The sequence below is a fragment of the Rhinichthys klamathensis genome, unplaced genomic scaffold, assembly GCF_029890125.1.
Source record: "Rhinichthys klamathensis goyatoka isolate OS25496 unplaced genomic scaffold, OSU_Roscu_1.1 h1tg000123l_1, whole genome shotgun sequence".
In the NCBI taxonomy this organism is placed as follows: domain Eukaryota; kingdom Metazoa; phylum Chordata; class Actinopteri; order Cypriniformes; family Leuciscidae; genus Rhinichthys; species Rhinichthys klamathensis.
The window spans coordinates 5,244,251-5,269,225 of NW_026606660.1; the positions used below are offsets into that span (position 1 = coordinate 5,244,251).

At 42.2% G+C, this 24,975-nt stretch overlaps 1 protein-coding gene across 1 annotated transcript in view; it reads right to left on the reverse strand.

The window, feature by feature from the left end:
* The window catches only part of LOC130088936 (kinesin-like protein KIF6), a 186,635-nt gene that overhangs the window by 125,572 nt on the left and 36,088 nt on the right, over nt 1-24,975 (reverse strand). Inside the window, exons 8-11 of the mRNA XM_056255951.1 lie at nt 19,188-19,331; nt 18,974-19,060; nt 15,590-15,693; nt 14,934-15,045 (exon numbers count right to left, since the gene is read on the reverse strand). Of these exons, the coding sequence (XP_056111926.1) occupies nt 14,934-15,045; nt 15,590-15,693; nt 18,974-19,060; nt 19,188-19,331 (447 nt within the window). The remainder of the gene's footprint in view (nt 1-14,933; nt 15,046-15,589; nt 15,694-18,973; nt 19,061-19,187; nt 19,332-24,975) is intronic.

Sequence of the window (24,975 nt, forward strand, 5' to 3'; positions counted from 1 at the left end):
TACTCCCTTATCCACCTTTTCCAGAACAAAGTTGAAAGATACTGAACTTGTCTCCATCGTCTTCTAATGTAAAGATCATTCTCTTGAAAGATTCCAGGGGCAAGAACAGGTTTTCCTTTCAGCAAAAGGATGTGGTTGGGTGTGAGCGCTTCCAAGTCGTTAACATCGTCAGACACCTTGGTTATCGGACGGTCATTCAGAATGGCTTCCACCTCACACAGAATGGTATGGAAGCTTTCATCATCCAAAGACTGTTGCTGCAGAACAGAATACAGAACTCGCTTGACTATCTTAATGAGGCGCTCCCAAACGCCGCCATGATGTGATGCAGCCGGGGTGTTAAAAAACCAATCGATGCCCCTTTTTATGAGAGCACCATGAATCTTGTTGTAATCAATAGCTGCTAAAGCTTCTCTTAACTCTCGCTCTGCACCAACAAAGTTGGTACCATTGTCCGATCTTAAACTGCAGATCTGACCTCTTCGACAAATGAATCTCCTAATAGCATTGACACAAGAATCCGTGGTCAGAGTGTAAGCAACCTCCAAATGCACAGCTCTACTGGCCATACAGGTGAAGATGACCCCATATCTTTTGGCCATAGCACGCCCCCTCTTGACTTCAATGGGTCCGAAATAATCCACCCCGACGTTGGTGAAGGGAGGCAGATCTGGACTTATTCTTTCACTGGGTAAATCAGCCATCTTCTGCTCACTTGGCTGTCCGCGATGCCTTCTACAGACCACACACTCAGATATTATTCTCCGGCAAGCAGAGTTGGCGTTAGTAACCCAATACTTGCGCCGCAAAGTCGAGAGCATATGGTTCCGTCCAGCATGCCCAAGCTGTTGATGTATGGACCGCAGAATAAGACTGGATATATGTTGCCCCTTACAGAGAATCGCAGGATGCTTGAGCTCTTCAGGCAAAGCTGCACGGCCCAGTCTTCCACCTACTCTCAACAAATTGTCACTGAGCACTGGATCTAATTTGTAAATGTTGCTTGTTTTCTTCACAAAAGATGCTCCACTTTTCAACATTGAGATTTCTTCCTGAAATGTTACTTGCTGACTGAAATGTATGATAGCAGCTTCGGCTTTAGAGAGCTCACTCACAGAAAGTGGTTGTTTGCCAATTGCTCCTCTAACCTCTCTCATCCTCTCCTCCAAAGATGAGCCAGTAAGATCTAAAGAAGCCAGAATCAACTTCCTCTCTCTGCTCAGCTCCAAAAGAATAGATTTGAGCCTTAAGTACCAAGCTACAGAGATTTTAAGTTTAGACCAGTCAGAAAAGTAAGTCATGAGCTTAGAGGTCGCATCTTCTGTGTGTGTAATCATATTTACCAGGACGTCCCTTTTTACCTCTGGGTCGTCTGAGGAGATGGGCTGCGGCTCCAAAGGTCTTGGCCAATCCATTTCCGGTCTTTGGAGAAAGTCAGGACCCTCCAACCACCTCTTACAGGCAAGAAAGTTATCCACACTCAGACCCCTGGAGGCTTCATCAGCGGGATTGTTCTTGGAGCTGATATACTTCCACTGACTGAGATTTGTTGCTTCCCGTATTGCAGCCACTCTGTTAGCAACAAAGGTATGAAAGCGTTTTGTTTCATTGTTGATGTATTTCAACACAGTCTGACTGTCTGTCCAGAAGTGTGACTCCTCCAATTGCAGCAACAGCTCCTTCTTCAACATCCTATCGACCTTAACCGCCAACACTGCAGCCGTGAGCTCAAGACGAGGGATAGTTGTCTGTTTTAATGGCGCAACCCTGGCTTTACCCAACATAAAGGCAACATGCACTCGCTCCTCTTGACTCACCAGCCTTAGATATGACACTGTGCCATAACCATAGCTGCTAGCATCAGCAAAATGATGTAGCTGTGCACTGGCAGATCTTCCAAAGCCCTTTGGCTTGATACAGCGGCTCACCTTAAGCTTCGCCACCTTCTCCAAGTCCGACAGCCATCCGGTCCACTGTTGTAAAAGTGTCTGTGGTATGGGCTCATCCCAAGACAAGTTTTTTCGGCACATTTCTTGCAACAGCAACTTTGGCAGCAAGGTCAAAGGAGATAAAAAACCCAATGGGTCATATATGGAACCAACGATTGATAGAATTCCGCGTCTAGTATGTGGCCGTCTTTCCACTGCAGGTTTAAATGTAAAAGTGTCACTTTCAGCACACCAATTCAGTCCAAGTGCCATCTCCATGGGTAGCCGGTCTTGTTCCAGGTGCAGCTGCCTAGTTGTTTTGGATCGCTTTTCTTCAGGAATGGACGACAACACGGCCCGACTGTTACTTGTCCATTTGAGCAGTCGAAACCCTCCCTTTGAGCACAACTCGGTGAGATCCGCAACCAACTTTATAGCCTCCTTCTCTGAAGGCAATGACTTTAGACAGTCATCCACATAAAAGTTGTTGTATATGGTCTCAATCACTTCAGCTTGAAAGTTGTCCTTGTTGTCTGCCGCAGTTCTCCTTAAAGCGTAGCTTGCACAGCTCGGTGACGAGACAGCTCCAAAGATGTGCACCTTCATTCTATGTTCCAGTGGGCTTTGTGTCGTATCTCCCTCTGGCCACCATAGAAAACGAAGGAAATCCACGTGTCTTTTCGACACCCTCACTTGATGAAACATAGCCTGGACATCGGTCATCAGGGCAACACTCTCCTGTCTGAATCTTGTTAAAACGCCAAAAAGTGAATTGGTAAAGTCAGGACCTTGCAACAACTGATAATTCAAGGATGTTCCTTTAAATCCAGCTCCACAGTCAAAAACCACCCTTAGAGACTTCTTTCTTGGGTGATACACCCCATGATGAGGTAGATACCACACATGGCCTTCTGTACAATCCAGCTGGTCTTTAGGCACCACTTCAGCATATCCGCTGTCAATCATCTGTGAGAGAAACGCTGTATACTCCTCCTGATAAGATTTGTTCCTTTCAAACTTTCTTTTTAGACAGTTAACACGCTGTTCCACTATGCACCGGTTATTTGGCATGGTGATGTCATCAGTCTTGAAGGGTAAATCCATGCAGTAATGACCTCCTTGCAAGTGTGTAGACTTCTCAAGGACCTCCATGAACCTCAAGTCTTCCCTTGACATCTCCTGCCTCTCCTCCAATGACTTCTCATTAAAGTCTTGGTTGTACTGATAAACCAACATCTCCTCCAGCCTGGTTATGGATATCCTATTGGCATAGACGGTTGAGCAGCTACTCTTGCAACATCCACTATTGCCTCTCAATGGACCGTTGATGACCCACCCCAATAGGGTCCTCACGGCGTAGGGTCCACCACCTTCGCTGTTAACAATTTCCCAAGGCTCCATCAATTTTGGTGCATTGGTCCCAATCAAGATTTCAACATCTGCATCCAATTCTGGAATTTTAACATCTCTCAAATATTCCCATTTCTCAAGGTCTTGCTGGTTAGGAATGTTGCTCTTTGACACTGGAATTGCGTCCTGTGTGTATACCTCCGGGAGGTCCAAGAACTGGCTGCCACCCAATTTGGACACCTCTAGACCTGGAACAACTTGACTTTCAACAACCTTCTCTTGGCCCATGGTGCGTAGTAGAATGTTGGTCCTTTTACCCTGCAGATTCAACTTCTTCAAAAACCTGTTAGTACAAAATGTTGCTGTACTTCCAGGGTCCAAGAAGGCATATGTTCTGAGCACCTTGTGTCCTTTCTTAGCTTTCACCTGTACAGGAATGATGGAAAGAGTACAATGTTGATCTCCGGCCCCAGTACAACCACATGCCTGCAGCGACACCAGTGCGTTATTTACTTCTACTTCCTGTGTCTTAGTTATCTTGTCCTTATTGTAGATGTGCAAAATAGTTGGATGTTTCAGATTGCATTCATCACAGGTCAGACGACTTCTACACTCTTTACTCATGTGGCCCACTTTCAAGCATCCAAAGCAAATACCCTTTCCTCTCAAGAATTCAATCTTCTCCCTGTGAGGAATTTTGTTCAAGCCTGGACACTTGGGCAACAGATGACACTGCTTACAATAGTGACAGAATTCTAAGCCTGACTCCTTCGAAGCACTGGGCTGGCTTGGCATCGCCGAAATGTTAGTTGCAAAACTGCTTCCTTTGATATTACTCCTGGACACTGGCCTTCTACTACTCACAACCTTCAAAGCGCTGGATTGTGTGTCTGCAATATCACCAAAAAGCGGATGAGACAAGATTTTGACTTGAGTCTCAAGAAAGTTCACCATATCAGGAAAGGTGGCTCGATAGCCTCGTCGCTCTTGTAGCTCACAGGCCATAGATCTCCATCTGTCCCGCAGCCTGTACGGCCATTTCATTATCACATTCTTCATATTTGATGGAATATTCAATTCCTCCATACATTGTATCTCAGTCATAACATTGCAGCAGCCTCGTAGGAAAAGTGCAAATTCTTGCAATGCCTTAACATCCTCAGCCTTTACGATAGGCCATCCGAACACCTTGTCCATGTAGGCGGTTGCTATCTTCTGTTCACTGCCAAAGTGCTCTCTCAGAAGACCTTTTGCTCTTTGATATCCTTGCTGCGATGACATGTGCAAGCAACTTCGAACCAGCTCTCTAGGCTGCCCTGTAGTATATTGCTCTAACAGGTACAGACAGTCTTGATAGCTGCTAGTTCTCCCCTCGATACAGTGTTCAAAAGCTCTAACAAATGAAAGAAATTGCAATGGATCCCCATCGAATATGGCAATGTCTTTCTGTGGCAAACTTGATGACATTTGCTGCTGCACAAGCATTGCTGTAATCTCATTCTGCTTTTGCAAGATTCCACTTATGGCATTCCGGTCCACAGTGCTATGCATTGGTGGAGTGTTCTGTGCTGGCTGAAGCCTGTGCAATTGCTGTTCTTGTGCAGCTACTGATCCAGCAGGCACAGTTGCTAAGGTTGTAGGAACATTTTCAAACCGATGCTGTTGGCCAGTACCATGTATTCCCTTGTGTGGCTGTGACTGCAGTCTAAAAGTGCTATCCCTTGCTGATGATATGACACGACACTGTTCGTGATTCTGTGAGCGTGCAAAGGGGTCCTTGACATGCATAGGAGACAAAAGTGGTTCTCTTGAGGTTGGTTTTGTAGCCATTGTGCTTTGTTTAGGAACATAAATGCTTGCGTTTGGATTAAGTTCAAGACTTTGCCCTTTACATGCCTTACTCACGTATGAGTTCATTCCATCTGATGCAGCCATTCCCACACCACTGCCTTCCAGCACTGAAAGCCTTGCAGCAGCCATAGCAATTTGTGCATCAAGTTCCAACTGTTCCTTTCTTTTCCTCAGCTTGACTCTTTCCAATCGGAGTTCCTCCTCTTGTTCCTCGAGCTGATGCTTCCTTTGTAAAGCAGCAGCCTTCTCCATCAAAGCTGCCTTTTCTGCCTTTGCCTTTAACCGTGCGGAAGATGTACTGGAACTGCCATGGCTTCTTTTGCTTGATCTTTTGCTGGACACATTAGAAACACTGTCCCCTGGCCCAATGTCATCTTGACACACAGATTGAGCATCTTTGGTTTTCACCTTTCGTTGTGCCCCCTGGCCATCACCATCATCATCATCATCATCGTCATCATCGTCATCATCACCATCATCATCAACAATGTCAGCGACATCATTCACATTTTCATCATCACATGAAGCTCCCATCTCCTTCAACCATTTATACACTTCCTCAACAAAGGCATCATTAACGGACCTTTTTGACTGAAACCATTCTTCCTGTCTTTTCTGTTCCTCTTCAGGCAGAGAAAACTCATTGAGCAATGAGTTGTGAAGATCAAAGGCATTTTGACATAGAGACTTAAACCCTTTTAGCTTTTGTTGAACGCTTGTCACATTTGCAGGAACCTTTTCAACCAAAAACGGGACGATGTCTGCTTTTATTTTGCTTGTTTTTTTAAAAACCATACTTCTTTCCTTTTGAAGTCTTTCTATTATCATAACGATTCCTTTAGCGGTAGGCTTTCTTGTCCTTTTTTCGCTACCCTCACGTTGCAACTCTGTAGCTTTATTTTCATCATTGCCTTGTGTGTCACTCATTTTCAACAGATTACTTTGTAAGATTCACGAGCCTTGTTATTGCGCTATGTCGACTATTGCCTTTTAGTTTGCCTAGGCAACACACTCGCAATACGTGACCATATATAGCAATATTATTAACACTGCGTCAACTGTTGTGCAGACGTAAAAGTCTTTCAGTTCGTAACCTGCTTATCAAGAACGTCCAAGTTTTCCTTTGCCGGTCAATGATAAAAAGATTTATCCTACCTCAGGATTGGCGATGGATGACCCAGTTTATAGCTCTACCATACTGCAATTTCAAGCTCGATAAAGCAATCCATTTGCTTATTCAACTTCCAAAGCACTCCAACGAAATCCAGCCGCTGTCCAACTTCCAACGTATCCAAACGAAACCAGCTTTTCATTTGTTCTTCCTCCAGGACATCTCAGCGAGATCGCGGTTTTTACTTGTGTGGTGACTGTCTTAGCACTAATCAGACACTCGGCAGGGTGAGGGCTAGATCATGTTTTTGACGCGCTATTTGTCCACTTCGGATGAATTTGAAGTCCACAACGTTTAGCGTCTTTGGGTGGTGTTCCCATTTAATGGAAAGATAGTTTACAGAGCTCAGGGTATAGGCAAACGTGAGGGCTAATCTAGCTGTGGCGTGCCAGCGGTAAAAACCGTGTGATCTCCCCGCCACCCTAGCATCCTTTCCCTCGCTACACCTGTGCATTAAATCAGCTGGCGCGCCTGTGCCACCGTGACCTTCGCTACTATAGCATAGGCACACTGCCCTCTAGTGTTGACCACCACCACTACATCAACAAATAGCAAATGGCTCCCACAGAATGCTTTCAGCACCTTGTTGAATCAATGCCACGTAGAATTAAGGCAGTTCTGAAGGCGAAAGGGGGTCAAACACAGTATTAGTATGGTGTTCCTAATAATCCTTTAGGTGAGTGTATGATCAGTCCCATGAGCAGTCAAACTAAATCCTGCAATCCTGTGGTGGTGCAGCTGGACTCTATAAAAAACCCTGAAGCCCTCACGCTCTTCATGCTGGCAGGGCCTGACTCATTCACACAACTGTTCCTTTCCCTTCAGTCCAGGCCTGATGCAGACATGGCAGAATTATTCAGGTTCTAAAATCAAAAAGGGAACCAGCCAGCATTTCCAACCAGGGGCGTTTACGCAATGGTACAAAGTCAGACATTCTCAAATGCATGAAGGTGAAAAAAACCCATGTAGCAGCAGCTAGAGATGCAACTGTAGTTGTGTTTGATGGTGCTGTAATGGTCCAAATGGTCTGGCCAACTACTGAAAAAACATTCCATGACTACGTTAACACCAATATTGCTGGGTTTGTGAGGTCACACATGAGCTATGAATCTGTCACGCGATTGGATATTGCGTTTGATACATATCCAAAGGAGAACCTCAAAACACAAACTCACCAACGCAGAGGAACCGGATCAAAAACTAAAGTAGATGGGAGAACTCCAATTCCAAAACATAACTGGAACAGTGACTTCCTGAAAAAATGAGGACAACAAGGATGAACTATTTGGATATATCAGTGAAGAGATAAACAAGCATGGCATGTCAGGTAAAAGAAAGATGCTGTACTCTCCAACAGACAAGGGTATGACATGCCTGCCCTTCAGCCTTGTAATCATCCAGAAGCAGATACAAGAATAATCCTGCATCTTGCACATGCTGGGGCCAATGGCCATAAAAAGGCCTTTGTCCGGACTGTCGACAGCGATGTTGTCATACTTGCCATCCGCTTATTCAACGCACTCGGCCTCACAGAGCTCTGGATCGGCTTTGCAGGTGGAAAAAACTATAGGGACATTCCCGCTCATGAAATCAGCAAGGATCTTGGTCCCCAGAAGTCACTGGCCTTACTACTCTTCCACACTTTTACAGGCTGTGACACAACCTCAGCCTTCCTGGGTCATGGGAAAAAGAGTACATGGGCAGCTTGGGAGGCAACACTAGATCTCACAGAATCCCTGGTTACCCTCACCTTGGAGCCTGAACAGATCAACAATGACGTCCATGTCCAAAGACTGGAATGTATGGTAGTCATCATTTACAGCAAGAGCTGTGGTTCCAGCCACGTGGATGAAGCTAGACATCACCTTTTCTTGAATGGTACCAAGTCTCTCGAGAACCTGCCTCCTACCCAAGCTGCACTGATTCAGCACATCAAAAGAGCATTGCTGCAGGCCAGCTTCTACAGGAATCAGGCAACCGCTGTCCAGCAAGATATCCCCATGAGTTCAATGCATGGGGATGGTATCGAGAGTCTACGAGCAAGACGTGGGAACCTTACTGGACTTATCTCGGAGACGCCAGTAAAGCCTGCACCATTCTCCTCCACTGTGGCTGCAAGACAGCATGTAGAGGGCACTGTAAGTGCTGTAAAGCCGGAGTTCGTTGCACTTCTATATGTGCATGTGAGGGTGCTTGTACAAACAATGATGGTGGAGACGATGAGAGATCCGGTGATTGTGAGTGATAAGGATGATTCATGTGAGAGATTATGAGAATTCACTGTTGTTTTTTTTAATGTTATTGCTGTTTTTTTGTTATGCTAATGTAACGAATCACACAATAATAATATACATAAAGTGTATTTAAGGGGGGCCGGAAGGCCAATTTAGCTCAAAAGGAATGATTCATCGATTTGCAATGAATCTTGACCGAATCACTATGGAACCGAGCAAATGACTCGTTTAGAGTTCATTTGAACGGGCCGTAATTATAACCTTGGCAACAGATATAAATATCCAATCTATAGTGAAACACTATGTATTAGCAAGGTAACTTTAGATCGACAGTACAAGACATTAAATGTGCAAGCACAACACAAGGCAAATATCTTTTCAAATATATTGACGACTTTATTAACTATTCTAAACACATAAAACTAAGGTCTAAACACAATCACACACACACATTCATACAAGGCGCAGAGGAAGAGAGAGAAAGAGTGAGTTTTCAGAGTGAGATGCACTTTGTAAGACATGACCTGAACGAACCACCAAACATTAATTTAAACCTTCGTTTCTTAGACAGGTTATTCAATTTACATTAACACACCAGTTCAGTTAGAGTCTGGAGTAGCTACTTGCTTGTCTTTGCGTTGCTTAGGGAATTCCCTTTTTGCGGTGCTTCGTCGAAGGGGTTTCCCGGCCGGGTCCGTGTGGCTGGTTGTCTTTGAAGTGCCTGGATGGAAGTTTCTGAACTGCCGGTCACGTGTGATTTAACTTAAAAGTTAGTCCAACCTCTTTTGGAGAATTCTGACCAATGAGACAATGGCATCATTTTAGGAGGTGGAGCTAGTTCCTACTTATCGTTATCTGGGATCTGCTTGGGTTCCAGCACTTAGCAGAGAACAAGAGACCCCAGTTTAAACATTATAGATTATTATAATCATACAAAACATTTTACACAGATTTCAAACAAGCCACCTTTTGAATTAAGGGCATACGATTCTTTTGAATGGAAGCACGATACTCTTTCATCCATACACACAGTTATATCACAATTACATGATTTATATGTGATCTAAGCATAATACAAACATGAATTGTAGGAACAACAAGAATTATGATGTTTGATTATAAGTCCACTGAGCATTGTTCTGCGTGAGTTTTAATGGGTTTGATATGTAAAGTCTGTGTAAGTCTCTCACGTTCCATGAAAGCGTGGTCTGTTTTACATCGCTGTCCTGCTCAGCAGTGGTGATGCTGAGGGAGGTCAAAGGTTGTCAGGCCCCTTGGTGGTCAGGCCTCGTTTCACCATTTTTGAGCAGCTTTGTCTGGCTTAAGGATGAAAACAGTGACACGTTCTTCCTGTTTAGGCTTATCTCTGGGGCCATAAAAGTCTTCTCTGGGGGGTTTTCTAGACAATTTGGAGCCAGTCTTGTGACTTTGGAATTTGGTGTTCAGATCCGGAATGCTGAATCACATTTGAATGAATCCCATAAGAGATTAGAAAGATTAATTTGTGTTTGGTTAATCCCTAAAGTCTCTACACTAAGCAAACCTTTAAGAGTTTTAGACAAATTGACTATATCATTATATTATTCTTTTATCTATTTGAGATAATATAAATATTGCATTGCAATAATTGTGTCTTATTTTTTCTTATATGATTACACTTTGAAATGTATTCACCTGTGGTACACTGAAAAGCATTTCACTTTTATAAGGAAATGAATCAACATTGAGAATAACCTTAAAAGTTGTGGTAAAAAAAAGGATTTTCAACCACAGTCTTGAAAAGAATACAGGTTCCAGACTTACACAAGCATAAATATAAATATGCCAATGGACTTCCTGTGTGTCAATAAACATAAAATAGACATCACATCCTCATTTGTAGCGCATTTGATTCAAAATTTGAAGCTAAAACGCTTTTTCGGACAGCGGCCATATTGAATTTAAGCAATTTCCCCCAAATTCCCTAAATTCAATATGGCCGCTGTCTGAAAAAGCGTTTTGGCTTCAGTCTTACCAGTCTTCTTGATATACCCAATCATAAATGTAAGTATTCCTATGGGTTTCTCTTGGTCAAAAAAGGTAAAATAGACATCAAGTTTGTATTTGTATCTCATCTGGCTCAAAAGCTATAGCCGAATCCCTTTCAGGCGGCGGCCATATTGGATTTGGCCGCCATCTTGGTCTCAGGGACCATTGGCTCGGGCGCCCTGGCTAAATCATTTCAGTATGCCCTCAGCTACATCTGTGCCAAATTTGGTGCTTGTAGATGAATTTGCGCAAACAATGGGGTGTAAGGCCCCATACTACACCCCAAAATGCGTTTTTGGACAGCGGCCATATTGGAATTGGAGGATCAAGGGGTCCAGATATACTGGGTATTCCTATGTGTTTCCCATGATCAATTAAGCTGAAAAACATATCAAGTTTGTATTTGTAACTCATGTGGTTCAAAAGTTATAACCGGAACCCTTATCAGGCAGCGGCCATATTGGATTTGGCCGCCATCTTGGCCCCGAGGGTCGCTGTCTCCGGCGCCCTAGCTAAATCATTTCAGTATGACCTGTGCTACATCTGTGCCAAATTTGGCGCTTTTAGATGAATTTGCGCGAAAATGTGCTTAAGGCCCCCAACTATATGCCCAGTCAGGGCACTGAGAGTTTACACTGCGCGCTCCGCCCCTTTCAGGCGCTCGGAGCAGCTATTCGTTTCGTTTGGTGGGCGCACCAAGGGTCTCGCCGCCTCAAAACAAAGCCTGTCCAGATGGATTGTGGACGCTATAGCAGCCGCTTACGTGTCACAAGGTCTGCAATGCCCTCTGGGCATCAGGGCTCATTCCACTAGAGGCATGGCCTCATCGTGGGCATGGTCCAGCGGAATTTCTATTCACGACATATGTGTGACGGCGGGCTGGGCATCCCCGTCCACCTTTGTCAGGTTCTATAACCTAGAAGTTCCCGCTCTGCAGGCTAAACTTCTGGCTATATAAGTGAGATGTACTTTCTGTCCTGATATGATCGTGCGCAGGCTACTCTCACGTGTTTTGGCTCTTCTGGTTGAGCCGCACCAGTGGGTATGTGCTATATGCTTATCCAGACCAGTGGCGCCGCTCTGTATCCCCTATGAGTGCTTATGTACAGTGCTGGCCCGCTTTGCTGGCCTCCTTTATTTCCCACTTATCTGGGTTCCCCGGGAAGCCCTGGGACTCATGAGTGGATGCTTGGCGCGCACGGCGTTGACAAAGGGTTCCCGTAGCGTAAGCTAACTTACGCAATACGAGAGAACCTCTCGTAAGAGAACGTATCGGTTACCTAACGTAACCTCGGTTCTCTCTAGAAGAGGGAACGAGTATTGCGTAACCTGCCGTGCTCGCGCCACGAGCGACTTTCGCTTCAGTCGATGAAAACCAGAGAAATAGCCTCCGAGCCCTGCTTGTATACGCTAAGCCACACCCATTCTGGCGGGCTGTGATGCTGTGAAGGCGCGAGCGCCCTTCATTGGACGTGACGTCACGTCGGGCTCAGTGGTAGGCTGCTGCAGTTCCCGCAGGGCAGCCTATGAGCACGCTAGACAGCCTGCTCTAGGTCTGCTAGCTGCTGCACTGCGTTGACAATAAATACAAAATTAAGGATAATTTTTTGGCTTCAATATCTCGAAAAGATGAATCTTTCCCGTAAACTAACTTACGCAATACTCGTTCCCTCTTCTAGAGAGAACCGAGGTTACGTTAGGTAACCGATACGTTATCGGTCGTTGGTGTGGACGCATATATAGTTATCTTTATCGTTATCTTTATAGTTATCGTGCTTGGTGTGAACGGGCCTTAAGGCTGCATTTACACTTGGCATTAACATGTGACCTGTATCCGGATGTTGTCCACATACACATTGAAAAGACAAGTGTAAACGCGCTTCTGATCGGAATGTTATCCGGTGTATATTATCTCAGTGTAATGTAAACGCAATCCAGCCATCGTGTCTGCATTCACAGGTGGACGTCATATAAATCCCAGCCCAGTTTCCCCGTGTGGCTGTCAGAAAATAATGTCCAGACGCAGTTTAGACAAGAAATGAAACTTATTTGAACCTTACAATAAACGTCAATCTTTAAAACAGTTTATTTAGACTTACATGATACTATGCGTGTCATTTTTCATTTTAATTGAGCAACATTATCTGAGCGAGGCGATCGCCTGTACAATCACAGTCAGTCATGAGATCTTAATGAAGAGCTGCACGCTGCTTTGCAGAGGAATAATCGGATTCGGAATTTTTTAATGTTTTAAATGTTGAATGTTTTTATTGTTTGTCTGGTCTCGTCCCAGAGCTCCGCCCAGTCCCAGAGTTCCGTCCAGTGACTGCTCTCGTCCTAGAGCTCCGCCCAGTGTCCGCTCTCGTCCCAGAGCTCTGCCCAGTGTCCGCTCTCGTCCCAGAGCTCTGCCCAGTGTCCGCTCTCGTCCCAGAGCTCCGCCCAGTGTCCGCTCTCATCCCAGAGCTCCGCCCAGTGTCCGCTCTCGTCCCAGAGCTCCGCCCAGTGTCCGCTCTCGTCCCAGAGCTCTGCCCAGTGTCCGCTCTCGTCCCAGAGCTCTGCCCAGTGTCCGCTCTCGTCCCAGAGCTCCGCCCAGTGTCCGCTCTCATCCCAGAGCTCCGCCCAGTGTCCGCTCTCGTCCCAGAGCTCCGCCCAGTGTCCGCTCTCGTCCCAGAGCTCCGCCCAGAGCCTGCTCCTGTCCCAGAGCTCCGCCCAGTGACCGCTCTCGTCCCAGAGCTCCGCCCAGTGACCGCTCTCGTCCCAGAGCTCCGCCCAGTGACCGCTTTCGTCCCAGAGCTCCGCCCAGTGTCCGCTCTCGTCCCAGAGCTCCGCCCAGTGTCCGCTCCTGTCCCAGAGCTCCACCCAGTGACCACTCTCGTCCCAGAGCTCCGCCCAGTGTCCGCTCTCGTCCCAGAGCTCCGCCCAGAGCCTGCTCCTGTCCCAGAGCTCCGCCCAGTGACCGCTCTCGTCCCAGAGCTCCGCCCAGTGTCCGCTCTCGTCCCAGAGCTCCGCCCAGTGTCCGCTCTCGTCCCAGAGCTCCGCCCAGAGCCTGCTCCTGTCCCAGAGCTCCGCCCAGTGACCGCTCTCGTCCCAGAGCCCCGCCCAGTGACCGCTCTCGTCCCAGAGCTCCGCCCAGTGTCCGCTCTCGTCCTTTACTTAATAAACACTGTCTATAAAGGCTAATATTTTTGTATTTGAAGAGCGGAGAAGTGTCTTAGTCTGGTATTTGCCATTTAGTTCTAGCCAATATACTGTTTTCAATATCCTGTGCATAGTGCTTAATTTTTTATATTATGAGATTTTGGCCAAATGTTTTCAACAACAAGAAAAACCGAGTGCCCATATTGCTAGGATAAACATTATAAACTGTAAGTTGATCGTAATGCAATACACTGACTTACTGTCTCAATTGCGGCTTTTCCAGTGACAGACAAAACACAGCTATCTCTCATTCACTAATCAAAAACCTTGTACCTCCATTTGAGCTTGATTTTCATAATTGTTTTTACCACAGAAATAATTATGGGGACATGCAATATTGAACTGAGATTAATGTTTTAAAATCTTCCCTGTTTATAAAACAGTGTGTACACAGACAAGATGATCACTACAACAATATTATACATTTTGCAATTATTAGGCACGTTGATTTTCTGATCATATTAAAAAAAAAAAGTATTCCAAACCACATTAATCTTAATTAACTAATTAATTAACTACTATTAATTTTGTATTTAATCATTTTTAAGTGATATATAATTGTTCATGAAGGCTGAAAATGAATAACGCCTTGTATTCAGGTGTGCATAATTATTAGGCACGGTTTCTTTTACAGATAAAATAAGCCAAAAAAGAGATTTATTTTCTTATTTACAAAAGCTCTCAAAAGTTGTCCTCTGGCCAACGAACAGTGTATGATGTATACAGTGGATGATTGACCTCAGAAATATGAATGACTATGAAGCTATTTTCTTCTAGAAACAAACTTTGTTGCATTATTTTCCTGTTATCACTGTAAAGATGCTTTGAAACAATCTATTTTGTAAAAAGCGCTATATAAATAAAGGTGACTTGACAATAGCAAATGTTTTTTAAAGACCAAATCGTCTGGCTTTTAGCAATGATTATATATAATAATTTTGTATGACTTAGGCATGAAGTTGACAAAGAGGAGTTGGAGTTGACAAAGAAAGTTGATGATCAGCATTGTGGTACCAACAAAGCCTGATTGGATTGGTTTTGTCAACTCAAAACTAATCCTGTAACCCTTGTTCAACTACCACCATGGTAAAAAGCCGATATTAAATAATAATGTTGAGGAAAGACTGGAAGACTAGGGAGAGAACACACACACACACACTAATCAGAAAGAGCTCGTACCTTTAGCAGAAAGAAACAAAAGTGGATTTTCCTCATATCAGGCCCCAGGTCTAATGTTACTTCATTGTCAGGGTCTTCCAGATACACATTTACCTGCTCTTCCAACCTACAACACAGGAAAAATAATCATGCCTCCTACTGTAAAACACTAAAATGCATTAACACATACAAGAAAGCAAACTGCAACAACAAAATAATATGAATTCATTAATTTTCAATGTGAATTGGCCGTTTAAGGTGGCATGAGCAACAACTACCATTGGCTGTGTGGCTTGAGTATATCCAGCGATGTAGCAAAATTGAAGAAAATGTAAAAGCAACTACTGTTTTGCTGCCAAACTGTATCGGTTTGTGGTTGCTCATTGTTCTAGCATTTTCTGTTCCGTGCGATTAGATCCATAGCTCAACTCCTTTCCTCTTTCCAGCAACCATAACAACTAGTCAAGTCAAGTTAATTATTTAGTCTTCTGCATTTATAGAAAATATTTCAGTTATTTCAGTGTGCTGTTAACTGCTGAGACTCAATTAATCCAAATCGTGAACAAATCGTTCAGTCTGATCTATTATCTCGCATGCACATAAACAGTGCCATCAGTAATCTCAATTCATTATTAGTTTATGTTTTAACAGATTATTGAGGAATTACATACTTCTGGATCTCTTCTTGGTTTAACTTGTCACTTCTTTGTTCTCCAGTCACTAGAGCCAGCTCTTCCTTCAAAGACTCAATCTCCTTCTTCAAACGGACAATCAGCTTCCAGACAAACATAAACATTTCAGCAGCATAAATAGCGGGCGAGTCAGACATTAAATAAAACGTTGTCAAAATAATTCCAGTTCACATGGCTACAAATTCTTCAAAAATTCCGTATTATAGATTTTTAAGGCCAGACAAGTAATTTGTTGAGGTCAATTTGTAAAGAAAGACTACACGCCTGCACACATATTCAAACCCGCATAACTATAAACTAAACACGTAATACACATGTGCACGTCAGCGTTTCCACAGATTCGCGTTGTGAAGTAACTTTGTGATAACTTTTTTCAAAAAATTTCAAGGCTTGCACCTTGGATCCTATTTCAAGGTTTGCATTCTCGAGCAACCAGGCACTGTTGTTGTGCGAATGAGCGGGCCGGAGTGCGTTAAGGGTTTTCTGTTAGAATGGTGTCATGTAAGCGGCCCCTAAGTTAATAACTAATGATCTTTGCAACAAAAGTGAATCAATCAAAACTTACTTTAGCTGGACAATAACCTTATTCTAGAGCTGATGTAAAGCCAAAATAATCTCTGTTACTGTAATTTCCTATAATCACTGTAAAGCTGTGTTGAAACAATCTATATTGTTAAAAGCGCTATATAAATGAAGACTTGACTTGACATTACTATCATACATACTATCATGTTACTCTTACTATTTTTACCATATTGTTCTATGTCAGAAATAGTAAAAGTAGTATACTAGTATGTGGTTAAATTTTTCGAAATTGGTTCGAATTCAGCACTTGTTTCTAAAATTATGCATGATATATTCTGGCAGCAGCACAAGTAAATGCACCAGATAAAAGTTAGATTAATTTGAAAAATACTAGCAAGAAGTTTCACTATTGATTATAACTAATTATTACATATATTTAGTAGAGTCCCTTGATTTGACCACTATTTAAATCATGGCAGTGGGTCTATCCAATCAGAGTCAAATTATGTAAATTGTCATGCTTGAGATTAATAACCAGCATATCTGACCCTGGAGATGTTTCCAGTTTAAACTTGACAATTTATGAGTTTGTGATTAAGAGGATAAAGGAAAAGGGGATACGATTGGATAAACCGTGGCTAATGACTGAGCTATTTCTATGACTGGAATATACTTATGATGCTTTTGTGTTCTTTTTGAATTTTAGTCTTTGTATGCTTTTGTTTGAAAGTTTGAAGTTTTGGAGCGACATGAGAGTGAGTAAATATTGACAGATCTTTTAAGTAAAGTTAAATGCTTGTATTTGCTTGGAGAAAAGTGAAAACATCTTCCAATTCTTCCTTGGAATGAATTAAAACCTATGAGAGATTTAGAAGAATTAACTTGCATTTTTAATTTTGAAATTTTAGATACAGTTGGTCTTCCTGATGTGGCAGGGTGGGTTTGACCCCGCCCTATTATTTGTGGTTGTCACGTGAGTGATGTATGTGACAGCCTATTGGCAGCCGTACCTGGCCTATTTAAGGTGGAGTTCAGGCCACCTGGGTATGCGTCATTGTTACGATCGCTTCTGTGTTGGGTGCGCGCGCAGCTCTGCGGGAGGTATGTACCTAGCTGTTTGGCTAATGTTGCTGCTCGTTGCACATGTACTTTTAAAGTGGGGATGTATTTGTTTTAGCCAGGTTATGGCTGGGATCGGTGCGACCTTGCTTTTGGGTGCAGGCTGTCTTTTACTACAGCTGAGGTGTGTGATTCGATGGAACACCTGTGCATTTGTGGTTTGCCTATGGTGAACGAAGCTGTGAGTCACCTGAATATTTTGTGGGTCTAGCGATCCACTACTGGGTATGTATATCTAACCACTTGAACATTATTAGGTGGATGATTTTAAATTCATTCATTAATTTTGTTTGTTTTTAGTGCGTCAATCCGCTCGTGAGCGGTTCGTCTCTGTGGACTGCGGGGCAAATGCGTCCTAGACAATGCTGTTAGACTGCACTGTTTGTTCTGCAGCCATTTTTACCTACGATGTGACCGTTTCCTGTTTGTTCTATATTTGTAGCTCTATGCTAATGCTGGTGGCTTAGGTGAAGAGTGGCTAGTTTCAGAGCCGTCACTTAAAGTTTGACGTGCCAGTAATTATGTACATTAGCCCCACCTTTTGTAATATTGCCACCAGCAGGTAACTGTTTTTTTTTAAAATTTGTTTCCTGTGATTTCATCTGTTTACTCTGTCCAAACAGTAGTTTTCCGTTTGTATTGTTTGATTTACAAAATGTGTTTTGTTCTGTTTTTGTTTATAGCAGTTGGCTGCTCCACGGTGTGTCCAGGCTTGAATGACAATGTAATGTAGCGTTAAACTCGTTGGGTTACGCCGCCTGGTTAACTTCTGTGGCCAGTAATTGGCCGTTTTTGACCTTCCTTGTATAGGTTGAATTGTTCTTCTATAACTTGATACATGTGTCTGTGGCTAATTGTGAAATACTGTATATTGTTTTTTTTGTTTCTTTCAGGAGCTGAAGGCCCCCGGTGCAGGGAAGCTTGCCCTTTTTGGTGGTGGTGTTTCCTTCACCGAGTGTTTTGCCGTTGGCACCTGCGTTCCTTCACTTAGCAAGTATGAGAGTGAGAGTGTTTGTGTGAGTAGAATTTGGTGAGTGGTGTGGTCTTAGGATACTCACTGCCCAGCTAGCTGCCCTACTGGTAAGCCTCAGCCTGAAAGTGTTTTTGTTTTTCTTTATTTTTGATCTGGTGCACACCGAAGTGGTGTAAACCCGTGCCCCCTGAGTCAACAGTGTTTTTTAGATATTTAAGATAATTATTGTTGAGAAAATAAAGTTTTTTGTATTCAGATCCAGGTCTCTTGTTCTCTGTGGTAGCGAACCTGTGTGTCTTAGACATTTCCCCGTTCACGTAACGGGGTGGCGTAGTCTGCTCTCTAATTTCGTACATAAAGTGTAACTTTTGACCCCCCCTGTGCACCAGCCCCGCTACACTATCAAAAAACAAACAGATAGAGAGAAAGATTTTGCTTGCTCAAATCTGTTTTTTCTCTTTTTGCAACTCTCCTGTGGATTCCTATTGAAGTGACTGGAATTTGCCCGCAGCATTTTGGAGAACAATGGTAAATGTGACTGCACCTCAACACCCATACACTTTTATGGCAGAAAAAAAAGGAGAAGAGGAATATCAGTACAAACACAATAAGGTTTCAACCTACGAAAGTCTTATTTATATTTACCTCTGCCCTATTATACTGGGATACAAGAAAATACTCTAACGTGTAAATTTACACTACCTTTAAAGAAATAAAATAAGGTCAAAAGATAATGTAAGACTCACCAGAGCAGGATCCAGTTCTTCATTAAGCAAAGCATCATTCTTAATCAAAGCCACTCTCTGAGCAAAACGACAGGTGGACATAGACTCCTGAGAGAGGAGGAGGGAGGGTAGGAGGGGAATGATGTTAATGAGTGATGTGAAGATAAAAAAAAAAAAAATTGCTTTCATGTATTTAAAAAAAAAAAAAAAAAAAAAATTAGGTTAAGAGATGTACAGCAATGTTCCTCATCTCCACAGACACAGTAGCGATCATGGTGGTCATGCAGTTACCACCCAAACTGTCTCTAAGCACAGAGGTCATCATGGAGTTGCGGTAGGGGATGTGGGACCTATTCTTCTCCGACAGGGCTATGATGACCTAAACCAGAAAGCAAATGGAGCCCACCAAATTGTAATTTCTATAATATGATTCAAACTCCTTTTAAAACACAAAGGTCATGTCAGTATAAACAGTGTATTCACAATTATTTTAATTATAATATTTTTCAAGTCATAATTTTTGGTTAAGAGTATACCATGAAAGATTCAGGTAAAAATGAACAAAATTGTATTGAGTAAATACATGGAAACTCTGTGTTAAAAACTGTGTTTTGCCCCAATTCTCTAAGGTAAGCTTAGAATATTGATTTACTGTATATTTTGAGTTGTTAGGTCGGACTTGACAAATTGTATGTTTACGCCGGGTTCACACTGTCTATCCTTTTTTTATTTTTCCGTTATGTCAGTGAACCAGTGGCGAGGCCAGAATATATGTGTGTGCTTTATATATATATATATATATATATATATATATATATAATTAGTGATGGGCAGATCGAGGCTTCGTGAAGCAATGAAACAGTTGAACCAAATGGTCCATAATGTTTCGAGGCTTCGAATAAATTCGACACCCGTCTCCACTGTGACACCTAGTGGTTACTTGCAGGTGTTGATCTGAAACAACCTTGATGAGCCATGAAAATGTGTTTTTTTTATTATTGTACTTTTCTAATATGTGAAGCTTGTAACCTATAGGCTCCTCACTGTGCATAATGTTATTTTGGTCCTGCAAAATGAATATTAATAAAAGAAATCAAGCCACAATGTCTCACTTTTTTACATATTTTTATTCAAAAATATTAATTTCTCTGCTGTGGAAAGACTTAGCCTACTTTTTTTTTTACAGATAATTTCTCCAGCCTTTGAAAAAATCCTCTCACAAGGGACACTTGTTGCTGGCATGCAAAGATATTTTTTAGCTAGGACATACAAATGAGGAAAGATTACAGCTCTCTCTTTCCAGTAAGTTAGTGGATCATGAGTTCTGGGCAAATACGCATCGTTGATGTATTTTTTCACTTCCACTGTGGCATCAGCTGTAGCATTGTGTATCATCTGGGTTTGATGGATACGAGTATCAAAAAGTTCTCATAAACTGTCCTGGTGTTTCTACTGGTGTTGATGGTGATGTTGAATGTCCCTCATCCTCCACAATGGTGAAGGGCTGCAGATCCTTCACCACCATGTTTAGAAGAGCCTCATCCAATTCCCTCTGTCTGCCTTTTAAAAGAGAAGATAAAACATACTTTCAGACAAATACATTGAAAAAATACAGCTTCAAATAGTGCACAGCTATTAAAAGTAGCATACTGGTTCATTATTTGGAAACCTTGCTAAACAAATTTAGGTTATGAACGTTTATGCTCAGTGTGCAGAGAAAAATGTAATGGAATGTAGAACTACAACAATTACGAAAACCAAAATTATGTCGTCACTGGCAGTATATTGGGTACTCATATGTAGATCTATAAAATGTATATTCACACAATATTATATTATACTATATTCACATTGAAGCTATTTTTAACATGATTGGCAGTTGTGATTGGTCCCAAAAGTTTGTGATTATATTTCAATTATAATTATATTTCAAACAATGCATACCTTGCTTAGATGGCCCAGCAGTGTCAGTAGCAGGCCTAGGAACAGGGGGAATGCCATCCTCTGCTCCCTGCAAAATGGCAGGATGAGTGCTCCTCAAATGGCGCATCATGGATGATGTATTGTTGCAGTAGGCGAGCTGCCCATCACAATACACACATCTCACTTTATTTGGGGTTTCTAAATGGAAATGCTCCCACACCACAGATGTACGGCATCTCTTCTGGGGAGCCTCCATTTTATCTATCTATCCAAATCTATCTAGATATGTATCTCTAATCTATCTATGTAATTAGATAGGCCCTATATGTATCTACAATCTATCTATGTATTTAGATATGTATATATAATATGTATCTCTAATCTATGTATTTAGATATGTATCTATAATCTATCTATGTATTTATATATGTAGCCTATCTTTAGTCTATCTATGTATCTATCTATCTATTAATCTAGCTGTCTATATATATTTATATCTATGTATCTATTAATGTGTCACTATATGTATAGCCTACTCTGTGTCTCTAGCCTATCAGTCAATGTGTTGTGTAAATTTAAATGTAAGCCTAAATATAACTAAACAAATCGCACTATATCACCAAAATCCGCTATCTCAAAATCAAACTCCTCTCACAAAAATCCACGAGGTCAATATGCGTTGATTTCACTTTTATACAGATGTGCAATTGTGTGGTCTGTTTCCGACCGTGTCAATCAAACGCTGATTCGGCGGATCACACCTGATGAAACACTTAGTGAAACATTTCGAGGCTTCGTTTGGCCATAGTCACGTGACATGGGTGTTTTGAATCACGCTTCGAATCAGTGTTTCGAAACATCAGCGCTTCGGGATCTCGCAAAGCTTCGGAACGACTGTTTCGTATGAAGGTATTTTTGGTGCAAAACAACTGAACGCATGTGACAGTGGAATTTGTAGTTGTAGAGAATAGCCACACATGTGTATCAGTAAATGTGAAGTCACAGAGATAATTTTTTTAAGACTTGCACACTTGTAGACTTTTTTTTATCTTCCACAAACACAACACAACAGTTACACCTTCTCAAATTCTTCATTGCAGGAGCACAAATCCTATTCTACAAATCACAAATTAAGAAACTCGTACGCTCACATTTTTGCTACAGTTGCTGCAGTGAATATGGTGCAAAACGCATTTACACACCCGCATCAAAAAATGTGAAGTCACAGAGAACTTTTGCTCATCTGCAAATCAGTATGTGAATTCATCCAATGAGAGTTGCACACTTGTAGAATCTTTTCTCACAAAGGTCTTGTATATTTTTCTAGCACAAACACAAGTACATAACTACAGCTGCTTGAATCTGCTGCGACGAATCACAAGCTCTGTTTTTCACTTTCAAGTGACAAGTTTCGTACGCTCCGCCTTTTGCACCAAGTGCACAGTGAAATGTGGGGCAAAAGTCAAGGGGGTAATCCATCGACCGGAAGTTGAAGCCGGCCGGGTGCCGCCATGTTGTAGCAGAACTTCACTTGCGTTAGCATTTCCATTGACTCCCATTCATTTTTGCGTCACTTTGACAGCGAATAACTTTACATCTGAGGCGTTTAAAGACTCCATTTGTCCATTATTTATTTCTAAAGAAACACGACAATGTATAAAGGGCTCCATTACCTTATATGTTACACTATGGCCCCGTAGAAACAGATTTAGTAAAAATAGGCTAACGATTGCGTCATAACCACTCGACTCTCTGTCGCGCTGTACAGAAGTTACCGTACAGACAGGAGGAGAAGCTCGCAGGCAATCGGGGGGACGTCCCGTCAAGGGAGAAGCCCATAGATAATGAGTCCATAAAAGCAACGGAATTCTTACTCCTGCTCACTCACGCCAAAGAACTCTTTGCTCAAGTTCCCCGTCTCTGCAAGATTAACGTTGGCAGTTTTCACGCACAGCTACTAGAAGATTAACGTCTGTCAGACAGGTTGCTCACGTCATCAAGCTTAGTTTGAGTCGGTCTGAGTCTGCGCGTCAGGAACGGAAGTTCTCAAAAATCGCTAAAAGTGGGCTTCAACTGTCTCAACTGAGTTCCAATGAGATCACTCTGTCCATTTCTTTTACTGTCTATGGCAAAAGTGAGTTGTGCATCTGTAGAGGCAGTGGGCGGAGCCTACATTAATATTCATGAGTTTCCCGGGCATGCGCGTGCAACTGCTCATTCTAGTTCACGCTCCTCGTTTCTCAGCAGGTTTAATGGATTATTTCAAAAAAGGTAAATATAGTTTCAGCGCGAACTTAAACTGCAATTTTGTATCGTTTCGTTAAGTTCATGTTTTTATTTATTCGTCACTGACTGAATGATTGCTGGCATTCACTTCGTGTAGGCATAAAGTACAGCAAACTTCAACTCGTCGTATAAATTGCACCTTGCGAAGCTTTTAAAATGTGGCTTTTACTAATTGTTATCATTTGTTGATTGCAATAAATTAAATAAACCCTCATAAATGTATCCGTTCCGTTGGCTAACACTTTAAAAAAATATATATAGCTATAATATATCCTGGTGTGATTGTTCTTAAAATCTTGTTCATTTAAATAAGCCAAATCATTAAGACCAAACACAAGCATAAATGTGTTGCTTTAATACATATGTACAATTTGAATTAAACAAAATTGTATGGACAAAAGTGGATAAATTACATTTGATACAATTAGGTTACTGTAAATGAGGGGGAAAAACACAACATTATTTTACGGAATATGATAAGCCACTAATTTGATGTTCTAAAAAAGATATTTACAAACATACATACTGGCCTTAATACCAAACATTTGAACAGTAGTAGGCTACACACCTTGCAATCAAAACATTCAAAATAATGTAACAATATTATTTTGAATGTTTTGATTGCAAGGTGTGTAGCCTACTACTGTTCAAATGTTTGGTATTAAGGCCAGTATGTATGTTTGTAAATATCTTTTTTAGAACATCAAATTAGTGGCTTATCATATTCCGTAAAATAATGTTGTGTTTTTCCCCCTCATTTACAGTAACCTAATTGTATCAAATGTAATTTATCCACTTTTGTCCATACAATTTTGTTTAATTCAAATTGTACATATGTATTAAAGCAACACATTTATGCTTGTGTTTGGTCTTAAAGTAACAACAGGTAACTTTTCAACCTTCATAATATATTTCCAAGTCTCTTGTGATGGTACATCGACTTACAATAGGTTGAATGACACGTCTGCCATAGCCTGACGGGGTCTGTAGCGTTTTTAATCGTACTTTTAAACTTCGGGTTTCGGGTAGTAACCGGCGAACAAAGAGAACTACAAAATTCGACTGCTTTACGGCATATACGTCACTTCCACCACCACCCCCACTTCCTTAAAATCGGACTTGCGAGCCAAATGTTATAGTCATGGGCGAAGCAGCACAGAAAAACAAGAAAGCAAAGGTTTTATCGGAGCAAAGCAAAAAGAGAAAAAGAGAAAGTGATCGCGTTAAAGGCAGAACGAGGATCAACATTGCAGAGCTGCCAACTCACGCATTGGCCGTGAGACACCCGCATTTGATTGGTTTCACACGCTCACACGTACGCCACACCCCCGGTTTCTCACGCTAAATTGTCAACCCGGTCGGTCAAATCCCTGAAAGATGAGTTTATCTATAGATCTACCTGTTGAGCCACTCGTGATCGACAAGTTATACCGCAAATTAGTTCAAATCTCCCGGAATCTAGAGCGAGCGCGCACGCGAGACAGAGACTGTGCTCCAACGCGCGCGGACGGCAGAGAGAGAAAGCGAGCGAGAGACCTTGCGTGTGCAGGGAGCATCGAACGCCCCATCGAAAAAAGAATGCCTCTCTCTAACCTCTCTAATTCGCTAGAGTAGTAGCGAATTATCAATCTGGTAGCTAGTAAACGATATTCTAGTTTTTGATGGTTAGCTATCGCTAGTATTCTCGTTCTGATTTGAACTTTGCAATCGATGAAATGCAAATAGCAAATGTTTGACCTAAAAAGTGTAGTCTACTCAACATGTACAAAGAAAGGAGGAAGATTATTAATAAAATCATATTTTAGGATACCTAA